The 27,055-nt window shown below is 30.1% G+C and overlaps 2 protein-coding genes across 2 annotated transcripts in view; both read left to right on the top strand.

The window, feature by feature from the left end:
• LOC107438279 (phospholipid-transporting ATPase VA) overlaps positions 1-2,773 on the top strand; it is a 119,700-nt gene extending 116,927 nt beyond the window's left edge. Inside the window, exon 23 of the mRNA XM_016050515.3 lies at positions 1,008-2,773. Within this exon, the coding sequence (XP_015906001.1) occupies positions 1,008-1,266 (259 nt within the window). The 3' untranslated portion in view covers positions 1,267-2,773. The remainder of the gene's footprint in view (positions 1-1,007) is intronic.
• A 13,394-nt stretch (positions 2,774-16,167) lies between these two features.
• The window catches only part of LOC107438278 (ubiquitin carboxyl-terminal hydrolase isozyme L3), a gene marked incomplete in the record, with an annotated part of 71,838 nt that continues 60,950 nt past the window's right edge, over positions 16,168-27,055 (top strand). The window contains 1 exon segment of the mRNA XM_071177285.1: positions 16,168-16,297. Within this exon segment, the coding sequence (XP_071033386.1) occupies positions 16,253-16,297 (45 nt within the window).

Raw genomic sequence — 27,055 nt, 5'->3', positions numbered from 1 at the left:
GTCGAATCAATAATTGCTCGGTTCAGAAACCTGGCCTCTAACTAAAAATAGTGAACACAAAATGTCAGTTTTTGAAGGAAAAGCATTGTTGGTGGCATAACAAAATGGCTTTTGGCAAAAGATGTTTTAACTCAGAAATATATGGAATTTTTTAAGAGCCCTTTAAAATTTTAGTACTCTTTCATTATTAAAAGTATTAAAATTAAGAGAATGAGCTGGGCTGCTCATGTTACCAGAATGGACGAAAAAGATCCAGTAAAGAAAATTTTTGTATCAATGTCTTTCACTGGTAGATGATTACTAGTAATGAAGCTAGCCCTTCACTTTAAAAAGAGGAAGGTCAGATCAATAATGGCTCGATTCTGTGGAATCAGATTAGTGATTGGGATAAAAGACTGGGAGTCCAGGCCTGAAGGAATCTTCATCAGGAAGTCTTAGCCCAATGATGAACTTAAAAGGTTTCAAATTTATATTACAATGAAAAATATAAAAAAATCTTTTCAAACTTTGGCAAAGAATTTTTGAGGTCAAAACAAAGTATTGATAACTACCAATTTATTTTGAACTGTTCAGAGCAAAAGGCAATTACTTTTCATTCTTTAAAAAAAAAAAAAACAATCTGTTTTTCAGTGAGTTTTATTTATGTGTTGTTCTTCTCCGTTCAAACTTTGACAAATATCTTTGAAGGTCAAAGAAGTGATTATAATCAAAAATCAGTTTATTTAAGACCAGCGTTTAGGCAGCTCATAGCAAAAATTGAATACATTAGCCATGCAGATCGAAAGCAAATTGGTTTTCAGTGATTTTTATTCCTTCTTTGCTCTACTTTTTTTTTCTTGATGATGAACAAAAAAAATAATTACTTTAGTTCTAAATTTTTATTATTATAATTGTAGAGTTTTTAATGAATTTTTATATTGTTATAGCTTTGACTTTCACTATTCAGCATTTTTATGCAAACATTTTGCACAATATTCCCTATACATGACATCTATTTATTATTTCAGATTCATGTTACGCTCATTTCAAAGTAGTATGTTTCCCTCTGATGTGTCCAGGACTATTCGTGTGCACAAAAAAGAAGAAGCAGCCTCTGAGGTGTCCACAGTGTCCGTCGCTTGGTCTAAGGACTCCAGCAACGAGTCTTCCATTGATATACCCATTCATCATGACAAAGGACTCCAATCAGAGCAAAGACTCTCTATACAAAGTGACTGCCGTGAAGTCTCAATCGAGTCATACTCCATAAATTCTTCTTCTAGTTAATTACATTTTCTTGATTGCTGTTTTTATAGTCATTTGCCAATTATATGTTTCAAATTGTCTCATTAAACTAATTCTGTTCGTACAAAATTGTTACATGTTAGATATATTTAATATATATGCACTAATTTAGGAATATTCACATAAGTATGAATTATTTTGATGAAAAGCGGGTATGTCAAACACTTATGGGCTGAATGTGGCCTGTCTACTAGTCAAATATGACCTGTGAAATGCTGATAAAAAAAATTGTTATTAACTATCATGCATCCATAACAAGAATAATTATTATATTTTGTATGCATTTTTTTAGTTAAAAAAACTGCTCATTGTGTTATTATTCTTGTTTTGGCCTTTTTAAGGTGTATCAAGTTTGACATACCTGATGTAAAATGATTAATTGAATGTTGCTTAGCTTATGCTTTGATTAATGACCCATACATATAAAGAAAACTTTTTTTCAAATCCATAAAAAGTTGTCACTGTGGTTACATATCTGTTAAAAAAAATTTTTATGTCAAAGTAAAAAATATTTATGTGATCCAGAGTATGCTAAATGTTTTAATTTTATTAGGGATGGTCACATTTTTTTTTTTTTAATTTCTTTTAAATCATAAATATAAAACAAAGTTTAGACCCAACCAGAGAACCATCATTCAGAATTGTCAATATTATTATTACACATTGAAATATAACATTTTAGTCTACCTTCCTTTATATGAACAGCTCAATTTAACCTGAAATTTACGTCACCTTACGTATTGATAAGGTGAAAATATGCATTTTTGGTAAGGAAAATTAAGATTTTCCATTAGAGACAAATATTTTATATTTGATAATAATTTTTTTCGCTGTTACTTTACATTTTTGAAATTGAAATCTGAAATTTGTTCTGTATTTATGCTTTTAAAAAAAATTCATATTTATATTTTTTATCTCAAGAAAATAAACTTTTTGATTTGATTAAAATGAAGTCCATTCTGGGAAACCTAAATATTTTTTAATGAGACTAAAGAAAATTTCCTAAATATGTGACCTCAAAATGCAACTTTTTTTTTCAACTTGAAATAGTGAAACACCTTATTAAGCATGTACTTTGGTTATCCACAAACATTTAGAATTGTACAAATAACTTTAAATACTATGTTATAAAATTTGAAATCTATTATTGTTGAAACTGAAGTTTTATGTACAAGTTAGAAGTTTTTTTACCTTTTTTTTCCCATATGCTTACAATTACTATAGAATTTTTCAAAAAGCATCATTTCTTACATCAATGTGGATATTGGTCACTTTTATTTTTAAGTTAATATTTTTCTTTAATTCATAAAATATATAATGGATGTGATTTATTATTTTATTACTTATGTAAAAAAAAATACAAGCCATTTTATTTTAATTTTGTTAATTACATTTGCAATAAGAGGGATACAGTGCAAAAGCTTTGGCTTATAATACTATTGCAGTGAAATCTCAGTTATACAGACATTCTTGGGATCAAAAAAAAAAAGTTTTGGCTTATGAGAGTTGTCCATTTACGGGAAGTTATAACAAAGTATACTTATAACAAAGTTATACTTATAACAAAGTATACTTATAACAAAGTATACTTATACAATACTTATAACAAAGTTTGGTCAAATAATTTCAATGATGTATTAATAATTATTAAATTTATTATAACTATTTACATTGATATTTATTTAAATTTAAAAAAAATATTTTCTTCAATACAAAAAGAATACATGACAAAGTTTTCTAAATATATATGCATAATTTTAGATGTAGCTATAAAGAAATGATTATGTTTTTCCTATTTACACCGATATTCAATTTATTTACACTATATAAAATAGTCGCTTTTGGTCCTACCTCACTTCCTCAGTTGGTTCTAATTATTAGGTTTACACCTCCCTGTCACTTGAAATGAAATGTGGTGGTGCCTCATTGAAATAGACCTCTTACTAATCATAGAAAAAAGCATGAGGCTCTAAGAAGTTGTTACATTTGCAAATCGATGATCTGTGAAGTGTTTGAATAAATGTTTGATTTACATGAATACCTCAATGACTAGATTTCTGCTCTGTTCTCTCCTTTTTTTATTTATTTGTTTTATTTTAAGCTGGCTGTGTTAAATACAGGGGCCAAATTGAATCGAAACGGAAAGGAATTTTAGGCAAGGGAGAAAAATTGAGAGCATTTAATGCCTAGTTTCAGCTTTCGGGGTCATATAACTCGGGCCCTTCAGACGAAAAGGTAGTACTACTGTTCGAAATACTTCATATGAGCAGTTTCATTTTCTCCCCTTTCTTTGCAAAGTGACGAGAGAGTTATTGATAGAGAAATAACTGAACAGTATGTTCAGTTATAGATAAGGCAAAAAAATTTGCAGGCTTCAAAAAGTGTGGAAAGTTGCATATTTTTTCTTGGAATTTTAAGCACTTTTTTTCGAATTTAGAAAACTTTGTATCCGGTTGTAAAGATAGAAAACAACGTTTGGGGGCATAAATGACTTCGCGTCCGACTACAGGTGTATCTGCTTTGCGGAGAGAGTACATAATGGTTTATTTATAGAAGATTCTCAGAGAATTAAAAATATGTATGTAGTGACTAATGAGAGGTGTCCGTAATGTGAGGTTTCACTGTTATATGTTTGAAATTTCCTGAAATGTTGAAATAAACTTTTTTTTAAGATATCAAAATGTCTAGGTAACTTAAATCTGAAACACACACGATGCTAGTCACAATTGTTGAAAAATTTCTATCAAATTTTGAGTTTTGATAGAGGGTAATGCCGTTGTTTTAAAACATTTTTTAATAAAATTTTAAAAGTGACTTTTCTTTTGTTCTTGTAGAAATAGCTATATTTCTAACTGGGTTTTTTCATGTTCACTGTTCTTTTAAATTCTTCTTTTTCTAATAATTTTAAAAAAGTTTCTTAGAAATTATACTTTATTTCAAGAATAGCAATAGTAAAATTTTTGTTTAAAAATTATGAATGAATTTAATTGAAATTTTTTTTGTATCCAACTACAAGTCACAAATGTACATTAAATTTTTCTTTCTTATTTTCTTTGAAATGTGCAGTCTGTTGTGGTAGAAGATGTAAAAAATTATTTTTTGAAGTAATATTATCAAATGTGATTATGCTTATTTGATATTTAAACCTAGTCATTTATTTATTTTTAAATGAATTTATTGCAATAAAATTTTGTTAGACTTTCTAATTTTGTAAATATTAAAATATTGTTGTAGATTTCTTTTGCTGCGCTGTTTTGTACTTAATTGATATTTTTTATGATTGTTTCATACTCAAATCGTTATTTTTATCTAAAATAATTTATGAAAATACTTGCCATGCAGTAAGCAGTAAAATTTTTTACTTAAATTTAAGTTTGAAAGATGCATATATTGGCTCTCATTAGAGGCTTTGTTTAGTTGTAGTTTATTCACTGATCAAATATTTTTCGGGCATGGAATTCGAAAATCGATAGATTTCGACTAATAACAATTTAAGATAATAACATTAATAACAGATATAAATTAACCTTTGGACAATTGTATTCAAAATCTAAAAAATTAAAGCTTCTTCTCATAGTTTTATTTTTAATTTCTGTTCAAAATCTCATTGTTGACGTAGATCGAGTTTCATTTTGCAAATGTTGCTGTTTTTTTTATCCTCCATTGTCTGACAAGATCCATTGTCTGACAAGATCCATTGTTTCTCAAAAAGTCCAACACAAAAAGTGGGGTCGGACAATCTAGATGTCCTTCCTAGAGAGACCAAAGCAATCCTAAATGTGCACAGCAAAAACCTGTACAAATAATTACACAAGATAAAAATTAATATATGCATTTTTACAGAGATACAAATACTTACGTGCATTCAATATTTTAAAAACATTTGCTAAATTATAACCAACACAAAATAAAATTGTAATTATAACATTATTAAAAAAAAGTATACATTACATTAAAATCATACATGATTTAAAATTATAACATAAGTGTTATAAAAAACTAATTATCAAAAGCTGTTTTTGAATAAATGGGATAATTGCTCCAATATACGTATGAAATTTCTGTTCAACACCTTAAACACAAGACTTTAAAATGGCTAGATCTGAAAAATGTCGAATTTTGTATGCCTAAAGTTTCTTGATTAGCATTGAATAAACTAACAAAATTTAAGATGATTTATTTGTTTGTGTTTGAATGATGCGCATTATTTTGTATGAAATCAGTTGTTATAAACACTTAAAAAGAAACATATGAAGAAGCAACTAATGTAAAATTATGAATGTTGAAAAGAAACATTCCTTCCTTTAAAATGCAAGGTGAGATTACTGTGCATTTTCTAGTAAACTATGTTATATATAGTTAGAAACTCTTTATTATTATAGTTATTTTGTATTACAAGAAATATCAGATATTATAAACTATTGACACAAAATACATTTAGGATTGTAAAAATTATTGCAATAAGAAATATTAATTCATAATCTGTTTTATGATTTTTAATTACAAAAAAGTAATTCAAAATTATATCAATATAAGTAGTTAAATTTCAGAATTGACTATTCTTAAGCATACAAATTATGCACCATTAGCGTTTGAAATTCTATATAATACCCAAAATTAGTTGTGTTAATTTCTTCCATAAAATCAAATCTTCTTATTTTTTTATATTAATTTTTTGTTCTCTACAATTTGTTTATTTATAATTGATTTAAAAATAGAATTTTTTCCCCCAAATTTAACCTTTTAAGTAATGAAAGAAACACCTTTGTAAAAAAAACATTAATACATATTTGTTTTAATGTACTAACTGAATCTTCGTTTCTGCTACCTACTATTTTAGATTTAGAAAAGCACTGTGCTTTGAATTTAAATCCAATTTTATATATTTATATTGTTAATATATATTAATAATATCCTTTTTAAATAAAACTCGTCTTTTAAAGGAATCTAGTACCAAATAGATTAACATAAAGCTTTGCATTTTATTAAAAATTTGTCTGAATATTTCTGGGGAAAAAAAGCATTTTGTTTTAAGTTTCTCAACATGTTGTAATTTTTTTCAAGAATAAATTACTATTAAGAGCTTTGAACTATGCACAGTTTTGAAAATGCACTTATTAATTATTATTATTTCTGTATTGATTTCTCATGACATCTTTATCTTTGATTGCTTTCTTGTGTTTTGTTGTAAATTGTATGATATTTAATGAACAATGAATGCAAAGCAACCTCATAAAGTTTTAAGGTTGTTATTTCTATTATTTATTATATTTGTAAAATAAAACTTTTTTTTTTAAAAAAAAGACATTTTTATGCTTTTAGTTTTTGAGGATTATATCATTTAATTTTGTATGTTCATAATCATTCTTATTGTGTCAAACTTTCATTTGTTGAGAGAAAAAAAAAATACAGCTATCCTACATAAATAAATTGTGATATCATTTACAGTGTCTTCAACTTAATATTGTAAATATCTCACCTTTTTATGAAATGATTGACATGTTAGTTGTCTTTTGTGCAAAAAAAAAATTATTTTGAATAAAGAACTTAAATAATTTTTTCCGCATTTAATTTTTTTATATTTATTACTTTCTTAGAACTTTACAATGTTTGCATACCTGCCAACTTTTAAGATTTTCAAAAAAGTTATTTTTCTGTGGTATTGAAATAATTATTATAAGCAAATAGTGTTTATCTCAATAGGTTTACATTGGCCACTCCTTTTACCACTCAGTAGGTTTACAGTGACGCTTTGCTTTTTTTTATTCTTATTTTTCTTATTTTATAGTGATTGCATACTTGCCAAATTTGTTCTTTTTTTTTCGTCCAATGCCAACCTGTGTTAACATCCGTCAATTCGGGAACATACAGGGCAGTTTCGTTGGCCTCTCTTTCAGGGGCACCATATTCGGTGGGCCAACGTCACTCCCACAGCGAGGACAGATAGTACAGAGAAGGAAAGAACATCCATGCCTTGCCCGGCATTCGAACCCAGAACCTTTCTGATGCAAGGACACAGGCCGGTCGGCACTTGCCAAATTTTAAGATTTTCAAAAAAGTTATTTTTCTGTGATATTGAAATAATTATTGACGGGATATTATTATAGGCAAATAGTGCTTATCTCATTAGGTTTTTACATTGGCCACTGATTTAACCACTCAGTTGGTTTACATCGACCCTTTGCCTTTTTTTCTTTTTTTAAATTTCACAATTATTGCATATACTATTAACTATTCAAGAGATAATGTCAGCAAATAGTACTTTACTAACTTTTCGCCACACAATAAGATAACTAGCTGGTCTTCTTTATGCATGTTAAAACTATTTATCTGCAGTGGTAGTAAAAAGAATATTAAATCGAGTTTGTTAAAACAAGAATCAAGTATGAATGCAAATATTTTGGTACCACATTAAATATTTAAACAAAATTTTCCGAAAAATCTGGAAGAGTTGGCAGGTAGGACAATCTCCAAAATTAAGAGACTCGCGTGAATTGTTAAAAATGGCTCCGACACTAAGTGTGACTTGAGTTAAACAGACTTAGAATTGTTTTGATTACTCAGAGCTCTGTTGGGCTCTCACTGATTCATCGGATCTGACATGACTCAAAGAAACATGGCCAGGCATATAGTCTAGTATATGGAAGGCACAAACATTAATATAGAATCTTGATGGCTCAGGAGATCGCTTCCAATGAGGTAAACTAGGTTCGAATCTGCATCCGGCTTGCACCGACCACAGTGCTAACGTGAAATATCCTCAGTGGTAGACGAATCATGAGTTAGAATCCCTTTGCCGTCATGCTAACGGTGGGAGGTTCTCGTGTTCTTCCTCACCATGTAACGCAATTGCGGGTTAGTTCTATCAAAAACTCCTCCACGAAGGCAAAATTTCTCCCTATACTTGATCCAGGAGTTCCCTTGTCTTCTGGATTGGGTTCAAAATTACAAGGCTATGAAGTTGAATATTAGTAGTCGTAAAACCAAAAATTGAGTCGGTTGATCAACAACGGTAATACAAAAAAAAAAAAAAAAATGGCAGTATAAGTGCACAGCAAGTGGACCCAATTCCCCCATGGCTGTCTGCAGTTTTTGTGGTGGGTTGCTCTCCGATTACACCAGTCTGATATATGGGTGATTCTTTTTAAACATGACAATTTGGACCAAAATATTTCTTCAAATTTAAAGTCTTCAAAATAATCTAATTTTTTTTTGTATACTTCTTTAGTTACATTAATTAATATCTTACAGACAGCAGTGTAGTTTATTGACATTTGCTCGAGAAAAAAAAATAAAAAAGAAATTCACCAAATCTCGAATGCCAGGAAAATGACATTTTTGCTTAGAAATTTAAAAAACAATCATTTTAAGTTAATGGTAAGTAACTCAACTTAAACTTTTATGTTAGATGGACCATAAATTGCTTAAACTAATTATTTTTATCCACTGCAAAAAGAATCAAAAAAATTTTTGTTGCTGATATGTACAGAATAAAATTGTGTATAATAATCAATCATTAAATTAATAAATAACTTTGATTAAATCCAAGCATATTACAATCATACATAAACTTGGTATTAGGTTAATATTTGCTTTTCCTCCTTACAGTATTAGCAGTTAAAAAGAAATTCTGGTAACACTTCAATGTCCTGGCGTTCATGAGCCAGGATAATGACAAATTCGCCATTTTATAGCACATAATTTTACTTTAATTTAATATTTTGGCCTAAGACGTTTATATTCTGCAGAAAACAACAGAATTTCTTAAAATAATTCAGATAAAATCTATGTAGCTTATGTTATTAATGATTTCAAGAAGCCAGGAAAATGACAACACAAAAACCTACTCACCTTGAAAAATTTTATGAAATAGATTTTGAACCAGAAAATTGGTTCTTTATTCATTCATATAGGAGGGTATCTTGTCAATCTATTGACATAAAATATTGATTGCTGCCTCTATCTATTTTGGTTATGAACCACTAAATTAAAGTATCCAGGAAAATGACAGATTTTCTTGGGACAAACAAATTATTGACAGGAAAAATTAATTTAAACGAAGTTTTTGTAAATAATACCCTCTGCGTATATTCTAGAAATGCTTACACCGGTTGAGATAAAAAAAAAATTAGATATTGAAAAATTTATGGGAAGTTTTGAAGCTAGTTATTATTGGAAACATTGTTTGGGACATGCCTGAAACATGAAATTTTGAAGTACAATTAAATTTTTTAATTATACAAAACAATCAATGCTAGTGCAAAGTCTTTTTAAAATGCTAACAGCAATGCTGTTTATTAATTTTCTAAAGAAAAGTTCTTTTAGTATTGTAGTATTAGATCTTGGAGCAAGGGACAGTGAATTGTCATATTTCGTGAGAATCACCCATATATGAATTATAATAAAATTAAAAGAAAGGCATCTTACACTATTTACAGTTATTCTTGGATAGTATCCCATCTTGTAAAAAAAAAAAAGCTGCCAATGGGCTGTGTGTAATATTTTCACTAAAAAATTCTTTGCCGAAGATATCATTAAATTTTGCCTTATCATATTTTTCTGCTTTATTAAAAAAATTGAATTCATTGAGGCAGAGTATATTGAGAGAGTTTTAAAAGATTTAAGTTATCATTTAATATTTGATTCTCAACGTAGTGAGGAGTATTTGTAACGGATCGTAATATTTTTTTCCTGACAATGTCAAGTTTATTTATCAAGGGATCGGGTGCTGTGCACCATGCTGGTAAAGCATAATTGACTATCGGTCTTATGGCTTGTACAGTAGTTTCTTTAGATGAAGTGGTATATTTGAGTGTTTTCCTATGAGTTGTCTCAGAACTTTGAGCGCTTTCCAGGTTTTTGAAATGATGTCTTTTGTATGGTTATTCCGTGTAAGTTTATTATTTAATGTCAGGACAAGGTATTTAGTTTTCTGCATAACTGGAGCAGTTTGATTTAAAATTTGTATGTTTTCAGTGAATTTTGCAGTGAGATATTAATAAATTGCTTTTTATCAGCATTTATGGCTACCCGCCTGTTTGTGCACTTGTCCTCATCCTTAATTTTGTAGACAAAGTCTTATAGTCTAGAAATAGCAAAATCAGGGTGTAGAGCTTTATGGAAAACTGCCTTGTCGTTGGCATAGAATTGGTATTCCCATTCTTCTTTGGGAAATCTGATGTAAAGAAAATTTACAAGGAAGGACCAAAGCAAAGATACTTCCCTGGAGGACCCGGGCATGTATGTTTCTGACAGAAGCGTTTTCTTTATTTAACTTGATATGGACAGTTCTGTTAGTTAAGTAGGAGTCTAGTAGTTGAAGTAAGTCTAAAGGCAAAATGAAACTATATAGTTTTACTATATGGCCTAGGTGCCATCCGCGATCAAAGGCCTTAGAAACGTCTAATAGTATTACAGCCAACGTCTGTTTTAAGTAAAAGCCATTTGAAAAAACTTCAGAAAACTAATGAGCTTTTTTACAATTGAAAATTCTTCTCTAAGCCCTCACTATTCATTGGAGAGTATCTCAAGGAAAAATTTTAAGGGCTCAAAAAAAAAATTTCTTCTGCTTATAGCTGGTAGCAGGCTGATGTGTCTAAAGTCAGAAGGATCCGAGTGGGGTTTTTTCTCCTAGGTTTAGAGATTAAAATCACGGCAGATACTTCCATGCTGAGATGTTGAAATCTGCAATCAGTTTTTCTCTACCAGCTGCAACTTTTATGCGATATAATCCTGACCAAGGTTTTTTGAAATTCACTCGCGTGAATTTCAAAAAGTGTCTTCACTTCTCTGCCATGTGAGGAGTGGTAGGAAAAACACGATATAATATTTCAGCTTATAAGGCGACACGTTTAGTTCTTTTTATTATTTTTTTTTTACACATTATGCGCAAAGGTGCTAACATATGTATTTGTAAGTATATAAACCAATATGTTCCATATAAACTTGTAGATTCAGACAAAAATTAAACTAAATTATAAGCAGCACTTTGAAAAAATTCTATAGCTTTCCGTACAAAACTAATTTTAGATTTGAAATCCCTACACCCGAATAAAGTAAGATTAAGAATTCGTGTAAATGCAACAAACAATTTCTTCCCCAGTGTTACTAATTTAGTAAATTTATTCCAAATATCAAATTTTATATTCTACGATAAATATATAATTCACACTTACATTTACTGTGATTTCTAGGCACCTCCTGATTGGTTTTCAAACCCTTTACGGAACAGCAAATCTCGATTGAAAGTTTTCCTAAGGCATTAGCAACAGCGATCTTGCACAGTGCGTTCTAAGTGAAGCTACGTACTTTAGCTCCTTGTTGTTTAAAGAATAATGGGTGCTAAATGTTTAAAAGCAATTATTTTTAGATTTTTAGTGGTTTAGTGATTTGTTGATTTAGTGTTGCCTGACTGATTATACTGCATTGAAAAGGGTCAACTATTTTATTTTATAACCGTCGTTAAGCAGCCGATCCACTTTCGAGTTTACGACTACCAATGTTCATCTCGGTAGCTTTATAATTTTAAACCTAATCCTGAAGACAAGGGAACTCCTGGATCAAAAAATTTTTCTTCGTTCGGAACTTTTTGATGGAACTAATTCACATTCGCTCTACATGGAGAGGAAAAACAAGAAAACCTCCCACGGTTATCCTGGGGACAAGGGAACCGTCATGATCTGTCTAATACTGAGAATATATTTTTATATCAGTACTGTGGTCATTGCGAGCCGGATGCGGAATTCGTAAAGACCAGCCATCGCTGGGATTCAAACCCGGGTCGCATATTTAAGAAGTGAGAGCTCTATCTCCTGAGCCACCACGACACTCAACTAGTATCAACTATTAGTAAATTTCAACAAAATTCTAATATCTTCAATTTTTGTTTCTCTACCAATTTAAAAATTTTTTTTGGCAGAATGCGAAGAAATTGTGATCCAGATATAGGTGGAAAAAGGCTGTAAGCGGACTCGGGCATCCCCTCCTACTGAAAGTACCCACACGGTTTCTTAAGGGTAGTTAAATCAGACCACTCTGCCAGTAAGCCAGTCTACACAAATAGTCATTTAATTGAAAATCTCGTAAAAATATGAAAATGGTAGGAAATGTTTTGAACTGACTTCAACGACCTGGAGAAAGACAAACGAGTGGCAGCTAGAATTTTTAAAGACTATTATAAACTGCTTAAATTAATGTTTTTTTTTTGGGGGGGGGGAGTAAATTACGAAATGATTCGTGAGTCATTTTTTACACCCACATATATTTTCTTTAAATAAAATATTTATTGATAGCTCAAGACATTTTTTCCCTTTATTTTAATGACGGTCCCTTGGGTCTATTTCCCATTGGCCTCAAAAATGCCCGAATTGCTACTCTCTTATCGTTACCCAATGGGCACTTGCGGCTAAGCCATGACAGTTGAGTAGCGTCGCCCACGTCACACAAACCCGTTTATAGGGCAGGTTACATTCACACAATCACACATGCCTACGGTGGGATCGAACCCACAACCCCTAGCCCCGCAGTCCAGTGCATTAACCACTAGAACAGTGATCGGCATAGCTGCAGACATCTAGATACATCTCACTTTTGCTATCACTTTTTAAAAAATTCCAGATCGTGGAAACTCTGTTTAATTAATGAATATAATTGGTTTATGTTAATTCAGTGTTGACCAACACATATTAATTGATCAAATATTAACAATATTAAAGTAAGCGAAATTTCTTTCTGGGATTTTTATAATCGCAATTCGTTTTATGAGCAAAATTAGTTTGCGCAGCTCACTTATAAAAACAGTGTGAAATGTTTTCAATGTAGTAGGCATTGCCTTACGATATTCTGAACCAATTTCGTTTTAAACCGTTGTAAGAACCTCAAGGGTAAAAAGTTTGATTTACTCTTTTGTGATTGACTTTTTTAAAAAAAAAAAATTTCAAACAGAAAAGTGTAAAAAATGGCAAAAATGAGGATAAAAAAAAATCCATCCAATAGCAAATAAAGAAAAACTCAATAGTTAAACGCCGTTTTTGTGTATTTTAAAACTTACATCATATTGTTCTTAATTCTTTCTTACACTTTGTTCTCGGAGAGACGAAATGAAATTTCATAGTTCGAAAAATATTAAAAAGTTTATACTAGGGCTGCTAATTTTGGGAAAATACAGAATACCAGCCGTAACAACAATAAATTCTTACACTTTTGGTTTTGGGAGAATATTAAACTATCCATAAATACAACTATTTACAGTGACCAGTGGAAGTGGAGTCTCTCACGAGTGGGGGAGGTCTCTCTCATATATATATATATATATATATATATATGAGAGAGACCTCCCCCACTCGTGAGAGACTCCACTTCCACTGGTCACTGTAAATAGTTGTATTTATGGATAGTTTAATATTCTCCCAAAACCAAAAGTGTAAGAATTTATTGTTGTTACGGCTGGTATTCTGTATTTTCCCAAAATTAGCAGCCCTAGTATAAACTTTTTAATATTTTTCGAACTATGAAATTTCATTTCGTCTCTCCGAGAACAAAGTGTAAGAAAGAATTAAGAACAATATGATGTAAGTTTTAAAATACACAAAAACGGCGTTTAACTATTGAGTTTTTCTTTATTTGCTATTGGATGGATTTTTTTTTATCCTCATTTTTGCCATTTTTTACACTTTTCTGTTTGAAATTTTTTTTTTTTAAAAAAGTCAATCANTGATAATATATATATATATATAGTATTAACCGAGTCCAAATTATCTGAACCTGAATGGCTCTCAAGAATTCGAATTGGCAACTTTAACTTCATGATTCGAATTTTATTAACCATTTGCACTCCGTGTACTTTTATATGCCCAACGATCTAATATCAGTACAATAGCTGTTTTAATTCACGATATAGTATTATTACACAATATTAAAATTCTTATAATAAAGTGGTTACTAACTATTAAGATATAAAATTTCTTAATTTTAAAGTGGTGACTGTTGACGGTGCCTCAGTGGAGACATCGGAGTGCGAAGAATTGTTACAACTAACTAGAAATAGAGACATTTTTTTCTTCCAGATTTGTTGTTGTAGTTAATTTACGTCGCACTAGAGCTGCACGATGGGCTATTGGCGACGGTCTGGGAAACACCCCTGAGGATGATCCGAAGACATGCCATCACAATTTTGATCCTCTGCTGAGGGCATTTTTTTTTTAGAATTCAGGCACGAATAAATACCTATTTTTTTAATTGCAAATTTAATTACATAAATATTGAGAGAAAATTTGTAATTTTAGAAGGGGTTATGTCCCTTCATTTATAAAATATGAGGGGCCTAAAGCCCCTCTGCTTCTGTCCGGTTCTACGTTCCCTGACTATTCGTTGACTATATACGCATACATAAAAGTTCATGAATTTTCACAATCAAGGGCTTATAAACCGTCTGTATAATGAGCTCACAAGCCTGCAAATGTGTGAAAAGATGACAATTTACACCGTTTTTAGGAAATAGTTATTCTAGTGGGGAAAAGATTTATATTGATCCTGTTAGATTAGTAAATTTAACACGTTGAATGCCAAGCTTACGAATTGTTTAGAAATAGTGGTGGATAAAAATCTACTAAATTGAATTTATTAAACCAAGAATCACAACTAATAAACTACCACTTGAAAATATTTATTCGCTGTCCGGATCAAGTTGGCATCTCTGTGTATATAAATAAAACTATTTTTGTATGTTCTATATTACATTCATTTCTTCAAACCATTTTAGTAACAATAATAGTATAAAAATATTAAACATTTACTCGAATTATGTGTTTCGAATAATCTTGACTTCGCCAGTCATCGGTGACCCCCATGGCATTCAACGTGTTAATTTAATTCCATGTTTCCATAAATAATTCAAATATTCATATGGCATACCATTTCTGGTCGTACTATTTCGTAGCGAGTCTCTTAAAGTAATATCGAAAATTAAACAAAATGAATCAAATTAATTCTCTACCACTTTTTAAAATCTTTTGTCGAGAGCGGAACAGGTAGCATTTAATAAATAAAGCATAGAAAGTAATAAGTGTTATATTTATTTATACTCTCTTTAATTAATCAATTTCAACAATAGTTATGACTTATAATTCAAATTATCGATAATTAAAATTCTTATTTCCTTTCAATGCCTTCTCATGCCAGACAGTGTCAGTCGCCTACTATGGGCACAACACAGATGAAGATGGGAGGTGCCCGCTACTGCGGGCAGGTACTTCGAATCAACATATATCAAGCCAGTTCAATGGCAGTATTCAATGTGTATGCTTTCAATTGTAAACGGAAAAGAATATGCCAGAAAAAGTTGCAAATTTTAATCTCTTTTAACAAAATTTTAAATTTTATTGCCCACCACTTTATTAATTATTAGTCGCACGTCTCAATACAGGTATGTGTATCAATTAATTAATTTTATTAATTTCACAGATTAATAAACATATTTTATTTTTAATGAATAGTAGAAGACATAGATATCTTCTTTTTTTTAAAAAAAATAATTGTTTGAATGAAATGTTTTTTCTACCAGGACATAATATTTTCAGAAAATTTACAGTCCTGTTTTATACGATTTTCTAAGAGCAGAAAATACATTTGTTTAATCTGTCAACAGTTGATTTAGAAACAGTAATTGTCTAGATTTGATTGGCTGCTGCGTGCCAATTTGACTCGATTTTCTATTTTAAAGTAAAAGAAGCAACAAAAAAGAAACGAACAACAATTCAATAAACTGGATTTAAATTTTTTTTTTTTTTTTTTCATTTTCAAAGTTCTTTAACAATTAGTCATCAATGGGGGAGGGTAAAAAAAAAAGAAGAATAAGCGATGGCGCTGATTGTCGCCAGTTCCAAGCGATCGAAACGAGCCTCAAAGTCTCATATGAGTGGCGATTCGTGACGGTCATTTTCCCAAAAGCGTGTTACGATAGCAACTAAAGATGTCTTGCGAAAAGAAATGGCTGCCTTTAGAATCCAATCCAGATGTAAGAATTTTTTCAATTAATACATTTATAAAATTTTTAGAATTACAAATATAAAAATTAAATAATAGTATTGCCTCGAAATTAAGTACTCAATTGACAAAACTATATTTAAATCATATATATTTTATGTATACAAACAATCATTTTCACATTTTCCTACCAAAAATGCTTGTTATTATTTTTTATAACAAATATAGAAATTAAGTTATAGTTTTAAATGTCAATAAAATTGGTGAAAATTATCATAACTTTATTTAAATAATTATGCCACATATATGTACAAATCAATACCATATTTTTCATCGTCTACTATTCTGATCATTTTAATTAATTTTATGTAATAATAAAATAAGTTAAAATTACTTGTTAGTTTTTATGTGGTAGGTATAAAAAATGGAAAACAAAAATAACAAATCACCTAGTAAATGTCTCAATGATGACTCCGTAAAATATTGAAACATAAATAGTTAAAATTAGATTTCTTATTTATTTAAGAACTTTAAATATGCCGCAAAATTAATTAACAATAAAAATATATTGTTAAAAAAACAAACTGTCATTTAATTATTACAACTTTTAGAACAGAAGTACAATAATCTAATCGGTGTCCAGTTATATAGCTGTCAATTTTGCGCTTTTTGTGGAACGTTTTCACTGTTGGAATAGAAAAAATAAAAAAAAAGAATTAAATTAGCACACCCTCCAACTGTTTCAAAATTTCTACAGCATAGCTATCATATTTTATGATTTTTCAGGAATATCTTTCTTGTTAGTAAAAACATTTCAATGCTTAAATATTTATTTAAAAAAATATTATTTAAAGTACCACTATAAATTTAATATTATAAACATAATTATATAAAACATATCTTTTATAATTTGTGTAGTAAACATATCAGTAACTTTAATGATAATTTGTGTAGTAAACATATCAGTAAGATACCTATCTGTTACCTATATATACGTTAGTAACTTCAACAAGTGGTATAATTTATGGTAAGGTAGGCTATTGTAGAATAATATATTATTCCTAATTGAATACGTTTGATTTACAGAACTTAGATCGCAACTATTTATAAATATAAATAATATAAACTCAGATGTATGTAAAACCAAGTAGCAAATCACCATGGATGCCAACTGCTCCGATTTTTTGGAAAGTTTTAATAAATTGAATGGGTTGCGAAAAAATATCCAGAATAAGGATAATTACGCCTACTTGATATAAGAGTAAACCCGAGATAGTTGCAGTTAAGTTACATTTCGTATGATAGGTACTTCGAATTTCTGATATGAATTTTGGTGGAAAAATTACTTAAAAAGATAAATACTAAACTAAAAATGGCTTAAATTTTGTTACCACTTGAAATATCTTTTTAAAAAGTTGCATACCTGCCAACTTTCACTCCTTCCGAGAATGGATTTTCAGAGTGGTTGTAAAACAATAAACGAAAATCAATCTGATTCAACAATATATTTATATTTTGGTCCCGTTGAAATTTGCTTGCGCAAACTGCGGAAACTAATAATTGGTGCACCGGAGTACCTGGCCAAAAAGGCCACCTCCGTAAATTATATGATTATAAACTGAATCAAAGGCCATTGATATTAAAATTATTTGAGTTAGTCAACTTAATGTTAGTTGTTAAATAAAATTAAGGAAAAGAAAATAGAACAGGGATAACACAGACAGGTAATAACATATATATATATAAAAAAAATAAATAAATAAAAATTAATTATTTATTATAAATCATTATTTATATTTTATATATAATTATTGAAAAATAAGCAGTTTAGTGATTAACATTGTTAGTAGTTGTATTAGTAAATTGAATCAGAATGAGCCGCAGTAATTCCGCGAAGTATTGGGCCAACCCAAGAAGGTGGAAAAGGGTAATAATGATGATAGAGGAGCCAGTCAGAGGGATAGAAAAATCATCAAACGATGTCTTGGAGATTATTATAGTAATGGAGAATGGCCTTAGGCCGTCTCCTGCACTTAGGGTCATCTGGGTCGTAGTTAGAGGAAGACCATATAAGGGGGTTGAAGTGTCCAGTGCTCTTAAGAAAATACTTGATAGAACTAATTTTGAATAAGTCAAGAAAGCTAGGCGTACAGGTGACATAACGGATATTTTTATTCCTGAAATACCAGGTGGAATTTGAGATATTGAAATTTGCTTGTTCAAGGATTCTTATGTTTTTATATATTTATTGTAATTATTTATATGTAGTGGTGGTCAGACTCATTTATAATTATCATTATAATTCAAAACGTTAATTGGAATAACCTGAGTATTGCTACCACTTTAAATATGAAAATAAATCTTCCGGAAAATCCGGAAGAGTTTACAGGTATGAAGATGAGCAAGTTGGCATCGCTGAATCATGAATATGTCACTGCACTGTTCTACCAAGGGATGCCACGAGCTCGAGCTACTAAAAAAGTGGTAAAAACGATTAAAACTAGCAACTTTTTCCAGCATATTTCTTTCAGTTTACAATTGAAGACATATTTAATGAATGTTTTCAATTTAAATACGAATGATTTGCTCTGTAAGTCATGGTCGTTGCGATTGAATAATTAAATAGATTAAATAAAAAAATTGAGTTTTTTTTTAATATTTTTAGTCGCTCGTGGCATCCTTGCCTACCTCATCGACCAAGGATGGATAGAAAAAAGACCTGTCCACTGCCTCATTGTTAAGGCACCCAGCTAGTATATAATATGAAGTAATCGTGAAGTAATCGTAATTATTTGTGATAAATCTGTGTAGGGATCCAACTTTTTCGGATTTTGTAAAGTGGTAGTAGACGATGTAGAATTTTCTTTAATTTTTAAAGTGATTTTACAGCGCTGCCAACTACTACTTTTTTGCAACGTATTTTATATAGTGGTAGGCATTTAAAACCCAAAGCTTTCGGGATTTTTGGTGATTTTGCGAACATTTTAAAAGCCTCGCCACAAAAGTGCTCGAACAAAGCGGCGTTGCATATGAACTTTTGAATCATTTACCTGTAGTGGGGTGAAAAATAGGTTTCAATCGATGAAAAAAAAATAACATGTTAAAACATAAACTTAGCTACCACTAGAAATTTTTTTTACAAAATCCGTTGAAAGTTGGTAACCATGTAAAGATATAAAGTGGCACCTTACTTATATGCTTAAATATGTCGTGGTGGGAAGAATTACTATAATTGAAATTTCGTAAATGAATAAAAGTTTTGCAACACAAATTTCGCTATCACTAGAAAATAATCTCTGAATTTGTAAAGTAGTAAAAAATTATTTTTATCTCGCTGGTGGTCAAAATTATTTTTATAAATTTTTGCCTAAAATGTTTCGTAAAAAGACAGTTCTTTCCAATTATTTCCTTGCACTGGGTTGCCGCATGTGACTATAAATGTAAAAAGTGGTAGAGGCTGGTTTCTCTTTTTTATTTATTTATTATCTCTTTAACTATTCAATTGTAACTACCACTTTGACTTTCATTTTAAATTATTCATATTTAAAATTAAACTTGACTTAATAAATTTTTATTAAGCATTCTTTTAAAAGTAAGTATTTAAATTCTATTAATCAGCATTTTTGTTGCTATTTTAGTCGCACCTGGCAACCCCATTAAAGAGCAAATTCATTTTTCAAAAATAATGAGTCCTTCTTTTTAATGTAATATATTAAAATATCGCGCGTAGTAACTGCGAAATATTTTTCTTAGCGGTTGCAAAGTTTTTACTTTAATATTTTATTCTTGATTTGATAAATTGTATTTAAAAAGATTTAAGCTGTCACTACCTATAAGCAAATTAAACTTAAGTATAAAAAGTCAATAAGCATAAAAGTCAAATAACCTTTATTAATGATAAGCCATATTTTCAAGGAGAACATTTTTTCTTGAACAGCTTTGAGGAAAAACACCACGATTTGTGCGTAGGCAAATAGTTTCTCGTATTGTTCTACTGTCTGGTAGAAACTCCGGAAATTTGCAAAGTACCTGTCAAGAAACAATAATATGGAGTTCAATGTTGAAATATTACCCATGAAAAAAATGTAGCTTATCTAAAATTGCTTCAAATCAACTTTAATATATTTAGGATCAACCTGCTACAAACGGTCTTATCTGTGTGGTCTATGTTGCAATTAAGTCTATAAGGTGGGTTGAAAGTAAAGAGGAGAGGAAGGGAGTAAAATGAGCTCCGACTATTCTTAATTATAAACCATTTGTCACTATTTACTTTCTCTCGGGTAAGAAACCGGCCAATTTATACGTTATAACAGTTAAAAAGTTTTTATTGTGATGGATATTTTATTCTTCCCGAAAACAAGCTGAAATAAACTAATTTTCTGATCTGTTTTTGCTCTTTTTCCGTCTTGATTCACAAAAGATATATGAATTACAAAATTAAACATTACAAAATAGGATACACAAAAAGAAGTTATGAATTGCAAAATAGAAATGCAGACACTTCTATACTAAATTTATATTTAAAAAAAATCTTACTTTTAGCAGCAAATGTTTTTGGAAGAATTTGCATTGCAAAGTTAGAAGCACAATTTTGAAGATCATACTTGAAGTTTTTAGAAATATTGTCTTTTTCAAACTTTCAAAATTTCCATCCACTAAAATAAACGTAAAAAAATTTAAATCTTCTTTGTTTTCTTTAATACCACTATTTATAAAAAAGCATTCTAAAATAAATATTACAATTCTGAAGAAGAAGATTAAAATTGTTGTTGTTGTTTCTAATGCTACTTGCCTACACCAGAAAACCAGCTTGGTGAAATCAAGCGAATTTAAGGCAGAGGGTGCATTTCTTGCTTTTCAATGGTGCTATCTATGACCTACCACTTCAGCAAAACACACGCAGATCCCCTTTTTAAATGGGAGGCCCATTCATATTTACATTCATTCATCCAAGGATCGTTATTTTGACTTGAACCAGAGAAAGATCAATCTCTAATTCAGTACCCCAAAAGGTATGATTTGTCATGCGGATATGGCGGACTTTGTGACACTACAGATTTAGCGCGCACCAGACACCTTTCACTACTCGGGAAAAATAAAGTAATTTCCATGCGCTTTAAGTATGATCTTTCAAATTGTGCCAGCAGTGTTGCCATTAAAAATCTTCCTAAATATTTACGGCTAAAAGAATGTTTAGATAGAATTAGTATTAGAACGTTTGCATAATTTTGCTCAACCCCCGTAAATAAACTTTCAGCTCTGTCTATGAGTCCTTGCTACTCCATTCCTTCATATTATGTTAGTTTTTTCATATAAATAATGTTTTCAATTCATGTAGATTATTTTTATGAAAATAATATCCATTGTTAATAAAAAAAATAATATGTATTGTAATCTGTATCTATTGTAATATCTATTGCACAAATTACAATTATTGTTCTTTTCTTTTAGGTAATGAACAAGGTAGGTGGATAAAAAACTATCTATTGTCAAACAGTCAAAAATACTGCTGATTTTTGAAGGAAAGTATTGTTTTCCCGTAACAAATTATCCCTTTTCATTTTCATTCAATATACTATCAAATTTTTATAAAAAATACAGTTGTAAAAAAAAAATTTCAAAATTGTAAGCCAATTTTCTCGAATTAAATATGCCCTTTTTATAAAACAATATCGATTTTTAACCATCAAGTAAATTAATTTTTCAAGATTGATTTCATTAAAAGGGTAATTTACGAAAAACTTTCGAACTGAATGATAGTTTTGCTGATGGTGAATATCAGCAAAATGCATAACATTTACATACAGCATTTTAGTTGAAAGTTTTTTCTTTCAAAAAATCATATTTAGTAGTGAAACTTCTCTGGAACGACCACTCTCTGTTTCACAGTAAAATGTCCGTTGGTTGTTCTTAGGGGTTACCTCCATTGACTTCAAGATGTTAATAAAGGTACATGATATTTCACTCGTCATTATTTTAATTTAACTCGGTGTCATTTTCTTGGTGCTTAAATGACGTTGGTGTTATGAAAACCGTATTGATCAATAAAATTTACCGTCAATAGAAATGTCACTGATATAATTTATGCGTAAAAACAAATTTACCTATAGGGAACTATAAAACTATTTTAAACAAATAAGTAATTGTGTTCTTTGTTTAAGACGTTCATGCCGGGTGTTGCGCCTGAAAGCGGGACGGAAAAGAGAAAATACTTGTAGAAGAACTGTTATCAATCTTAGATAATATTCGGGAGGAGTTAATCTATTCTCAACAATAACAATTCACTGTAAGGAAATTTATCATCATCATCAAAATATATCTGGGCGCCTGGGGCCATTAGCGGCCTTTTGCCCATTCGTCTTGGATTGTGATCTTTAAGGTGGTTCTTTCTGATAATTGGAATGCAATTGTAGTATAAGGAAATTAAATATTTTATATATTAGTTAAAATTAAAATTTATCACGGTTGGATGCTGGATATTGGGGTTATGTCGGCGTTTGGCGCGAAGTGCCACTAACCGATTCTGTTTTGTCGTATTCTAGGAGGTCCTAAATATCTTTGAAGTTGTAGTATGTTGTAACGACAAATCAAGTCCTTAAAGAAGTAAATCTTTAGTTTTGAAGTGAAAATCATCTTTGGAATTTATCACGGCAAAGAAGCAATTCAATATAAAAATTGCATCCGTTAAAAACAATTGGTAGTTATGGAATTTTTTGATTCCCGAAAAAAAAACTAAAAAATGAAATTTATTTGCTACCAGTTTTTACTCCGGTGCTCCGCCCGATGAGACAATCTAGCGTGACCCACCGGTGAGTCACCCCGGCGTGAACGTGTTAAGCTTGCCTTTAATTTCATATCATGAAATTTAGTTTACTTTTAGAAACGAGAGGTTTGCTTGTTTCAGATGCTTAGTTTTTCCTAAAATAACTTCCCCAGCTAAACAGAACAGAATTTTTTCGAAATCATCAGAACAATAGCAGCACTCTATTGCAGTGATATGCATCATATTCCCGACATCAATAACACATACATTGCCTCATTTTCATCATATCAGTTTAGCTAAAGTTCATACTTTCACAATATAGTCCTATCACCCTACTGCATATAATTACCCAGTCAGAACCTCAATGATCCACATGAATAATCCTTTACTTTATTTGCATTCCACAACCTCATCGAAGCACCACGATGATCAAGCGAAAGATGAATGGGAAAAGGGCCGCAAGAGGCCTCAAGTGCCCAGATGCTTTATGCGGTTTAATTTTTTCGAAATCACCCAGCCATATGGTAGAAGATAAACTTAAAATGACTGTTACTACCTCTCCCATACTCTCACCATAACTTGCCTTACTGTCAAATTCCAGTCACAAAAAGGTATCACTTCACATGAAGGAGTCAGTTGTCCGTTTCGGTGGCAGGTGCTCCGAATTCCATATCAGTCGAAGTTTGTAAATACATTAACAGAGAGAAATATGCTAAAATAAGTTCCTAATTATTATCTCTTCTAATAGATTTTTGCATTTATAATAGTCACCACTTTTCTCATTTTTACTCACCCGTTGCCTTGCAACTGCTTGATTTTAGAAGCAATTGCATACCTGCCAATTCTTCCGGATTTTCCGAAAGATTTTGTTTTCATATTTAAAGTGGTAGTAAATATATACCATTTTTTCTTTTATAAACTTAATTTTCAAATGATTTTGATCACCACTATTCTTCCAAAAATTAAGCACATGTATTAATATGCGTTACTATCATGGTTGTCAATTTAAGCTTTCTCAAATACAACGCATTTGCTTGCTTAAAATTGAAGTTTTAATTCCATTTTAATACCACTGAGAAAAATGATAATGGAAGGGATTAAAAGTTGGCAGGTATGCAATTGTTCTATGTGTGATTTCAACAAACTATTAGATATTGATTTTATCGAAAACAATAGAAACTTCAGCCCGATCACCGCTTTTTTCCTGAGCGACTGCGTTCTATCTAGGCATTTCATTTAATCTTTCTGGACAATCTCTGCACTCTACACCAATGAAACCCTGCTACCGGGAGGAGGCGAGGGAGTGCAGAGGGAGTCCTCCCCATTTGTAAATATCTTTTCTTCTGTAAATGTCTTATTGTTTTTATTATCTTATGTACCATTTGCGACTTATATTTAACCCAGATTTGATTTCCCAATTGTATTTATATGCGATTTAACAAATGTTAAGTACCGCACCTCCCTTCCCTTCCCTTCCTTTTACCTAAACTCGATGAAGGAGCAGATAACCGTCTAGGATAGGCACTCCGAAACTACTTGAATAGTTAGTAGCAGTAGAGTAGTTTAGAAACAATATAGATTTTTATGTAACTAATATACAGTTTGATTGATAGGGATATTCAGCTTCTCCAATACAAATGCTAAGAATGAAAGAACACAGTTACCAGTCTTTAATCTTTTGAAGAACACAACACGTTCCAAAAATTAAACATGGTCATTATAGCAGTTAAAGAGTTGTGTTTATATGTGCGTCTTTGGTTTGGCAGAAAATTTCAGAAATTTTTAAACGTTAATATCGATGAAACCTATAATTATTACTTTAAAAAATCTTTTTTTTTAATGAAATTTCTAGGTTAATTTTAAAAGTTAAAGTTATCGAGAAAGTTTTTAAATATCATTTATTATTACATACCCTCCAACTTATGAGGATTTTGAAAATAATTCTTTCTAGTGGTAGAGAACCAAAGTAGAAATTTTTAAAGCAAATGGATCTCTCATAAAACTTTTATCAGAACTTAAGAATCTAGCCATATGGCCTGTACTTTTATAAGTAATAGTGGACAAGTTACGCTAAAATTAATTTTTTTAAAATATTAAGACATTAATTTTGCTACCGTCTGAAAAGAAGATTTCTGAAACTACGGAAATTCCGTAGCAGTTGGAGGGTATGAAATCTTATGAGGAAAAATTATTTTTTTTTTTTAAATTTCGGGAAAATTTATCGAATTTCGTTCCGGTTTTTTGGTTTTCCGGTTTTCTGATTTCCAGATAACGGGTTCTGTACGTACATCCAAAAATTATCCCTATGCGAAACATTACCGTTGCTTGTCAGAAAACTTACAACGTGCGCGCTTCTCTTTCTCTATTCTAATTTCTAAATTTATTAATATTTTTATTGAGAGCAAAAGTATTTTTTTTTTTACTCAGTAGACATGCCATTGAAATTTCGAATAAATTTATATCAAACGATATTAAATCTCATCTTTTTGTTAGTTAAGTTTAGTTGTTGTCAAGGGGTATGAAATTTTGCTTCACTTTAATACAAAACACACTTTAATACGAAATCCCTCTATTTACGCTTTTACCTCAATTTGAGCTTTTAGTTTCATATTTTGCAATCTTGTAACCAAAATATTTTAAATCAATCTTGAAAAATTTCCTATTCATGTAAGTTCATTTTAATTCGCTACCAAATCTATAGATTTCGTTTTATGTTTTATTCTGTTTTTTATTTACATTTTATTTTCTGTTGTTACGCGATATTTTTATTTAATGTATTCTATTTTATTTGTTGTAAACTTTTTTGAGTGCTCCTCACACTACTGTATTGATATATTTTGCTTTGGCTATATTGATACAATATTAGAAAGCACCCCTTTTTATTGACATAATCGTGGAAGCTGATAAAAAGATTATATCTTTTATTTTCCGGATTTTGTTAATTTTTTCCGGTTTCTTTTTTTATTTTCATTATTACTTTTCTTTTTTTTCCCCTTTTTTCATTGTTCTGTAATTTTTCTATGTTTTCTCTACATTTTGAACTTATATATGTTTAGAAAAGTGAATGCATAAGAAGTTTTTTTTAAATGTAAATAGTCAGGGAAGCCATAGGCGACTAAAAATTATGTTAAAAGTGGTAGAAACTCAATCCACTTTTATGTATTTATCATACTTTTAATTATTTAATAACTACCACTATGACTTATAGTTCAAATTAATAATTTTTAAAATAAAAAATTACTCGTTAATATTCCAATAAACTGAAAGGAATATTCAATAAATTGTAACTAATATTAATTTCTTCAATTAATTTTATTAGTTATTACTTTTTGGTCGCAGGTGAGAAGCAATAAAAAGAGTAAATAATAAAAAGAGTATAATAAAAAGATAAATACTACAAGAGGAAATAAAAAGAGTAAATACTAATGTGTGATTTTCAGTCTTAAGAAGTTTATTAAGAAATTTATTATTACGCATTATCAACTTCCGTCGACAGTTTTTAATCTATGACAGCCAAAAGGATGATCCACCATAAAATCTAAATTTAGTTAATATAGAAGCAACATTTTAAATAAAAAAAGTGGTAGTTTAAATTTGATAATTATTTCTAAAACATAACTTTTTTAATGTTTTTTGTAAGTACCGTATTTCTTAATGCAAATTTTTGGAATAAGATAGTGTTTTAGCCCAGAAATTCTTTGATATAATGGAACTCAGACCTAAACGGTTACTCTTCATCTCGATGATCCGTCCCATCCTGACTTATGCATCTCCAGCTTGGTGCAACATCTCCACATCACTCCTTAAAAAACTCAAAATATGCCAGAATAAAATCCTCAGGAAAATAACAAAAGCAAGATGGTTTATCCGCAATAAAAACATACATCGCGACCTCAACATAGATTTTTTAGATCATCATATTGCAAAGTTAAATTTCAGATTTTTCGAAAAGACCATAAATTGTGACACCGCAGGATTCAACGAAATTTTTACTTTTGAAAACTTAAGAGAAGACATAAACCTCAG

This window comes from Parasteatoda tepidariorum, chromosome 1, assembly GCF_043381705.1.
Source record: "Parasteatoda tepidariorum isolate YZ-2023 chromosome 1, CAS_Ptep_4.0, whole genome shotgun sequence".
Classification (NCBI taxonomy): domain Eukaryota; kingdom Metazoa; phylum Arthropoda; class Arachnida; order Araneae; family Theridiidae; genus Parasteatoda; species Parasteatoda tepidariorum.
The sequence above is the reverse complement of the archived record's forward strand: the minus strand, read 5'-3'. Positions and strand labels throughout refer to the sequence as shown.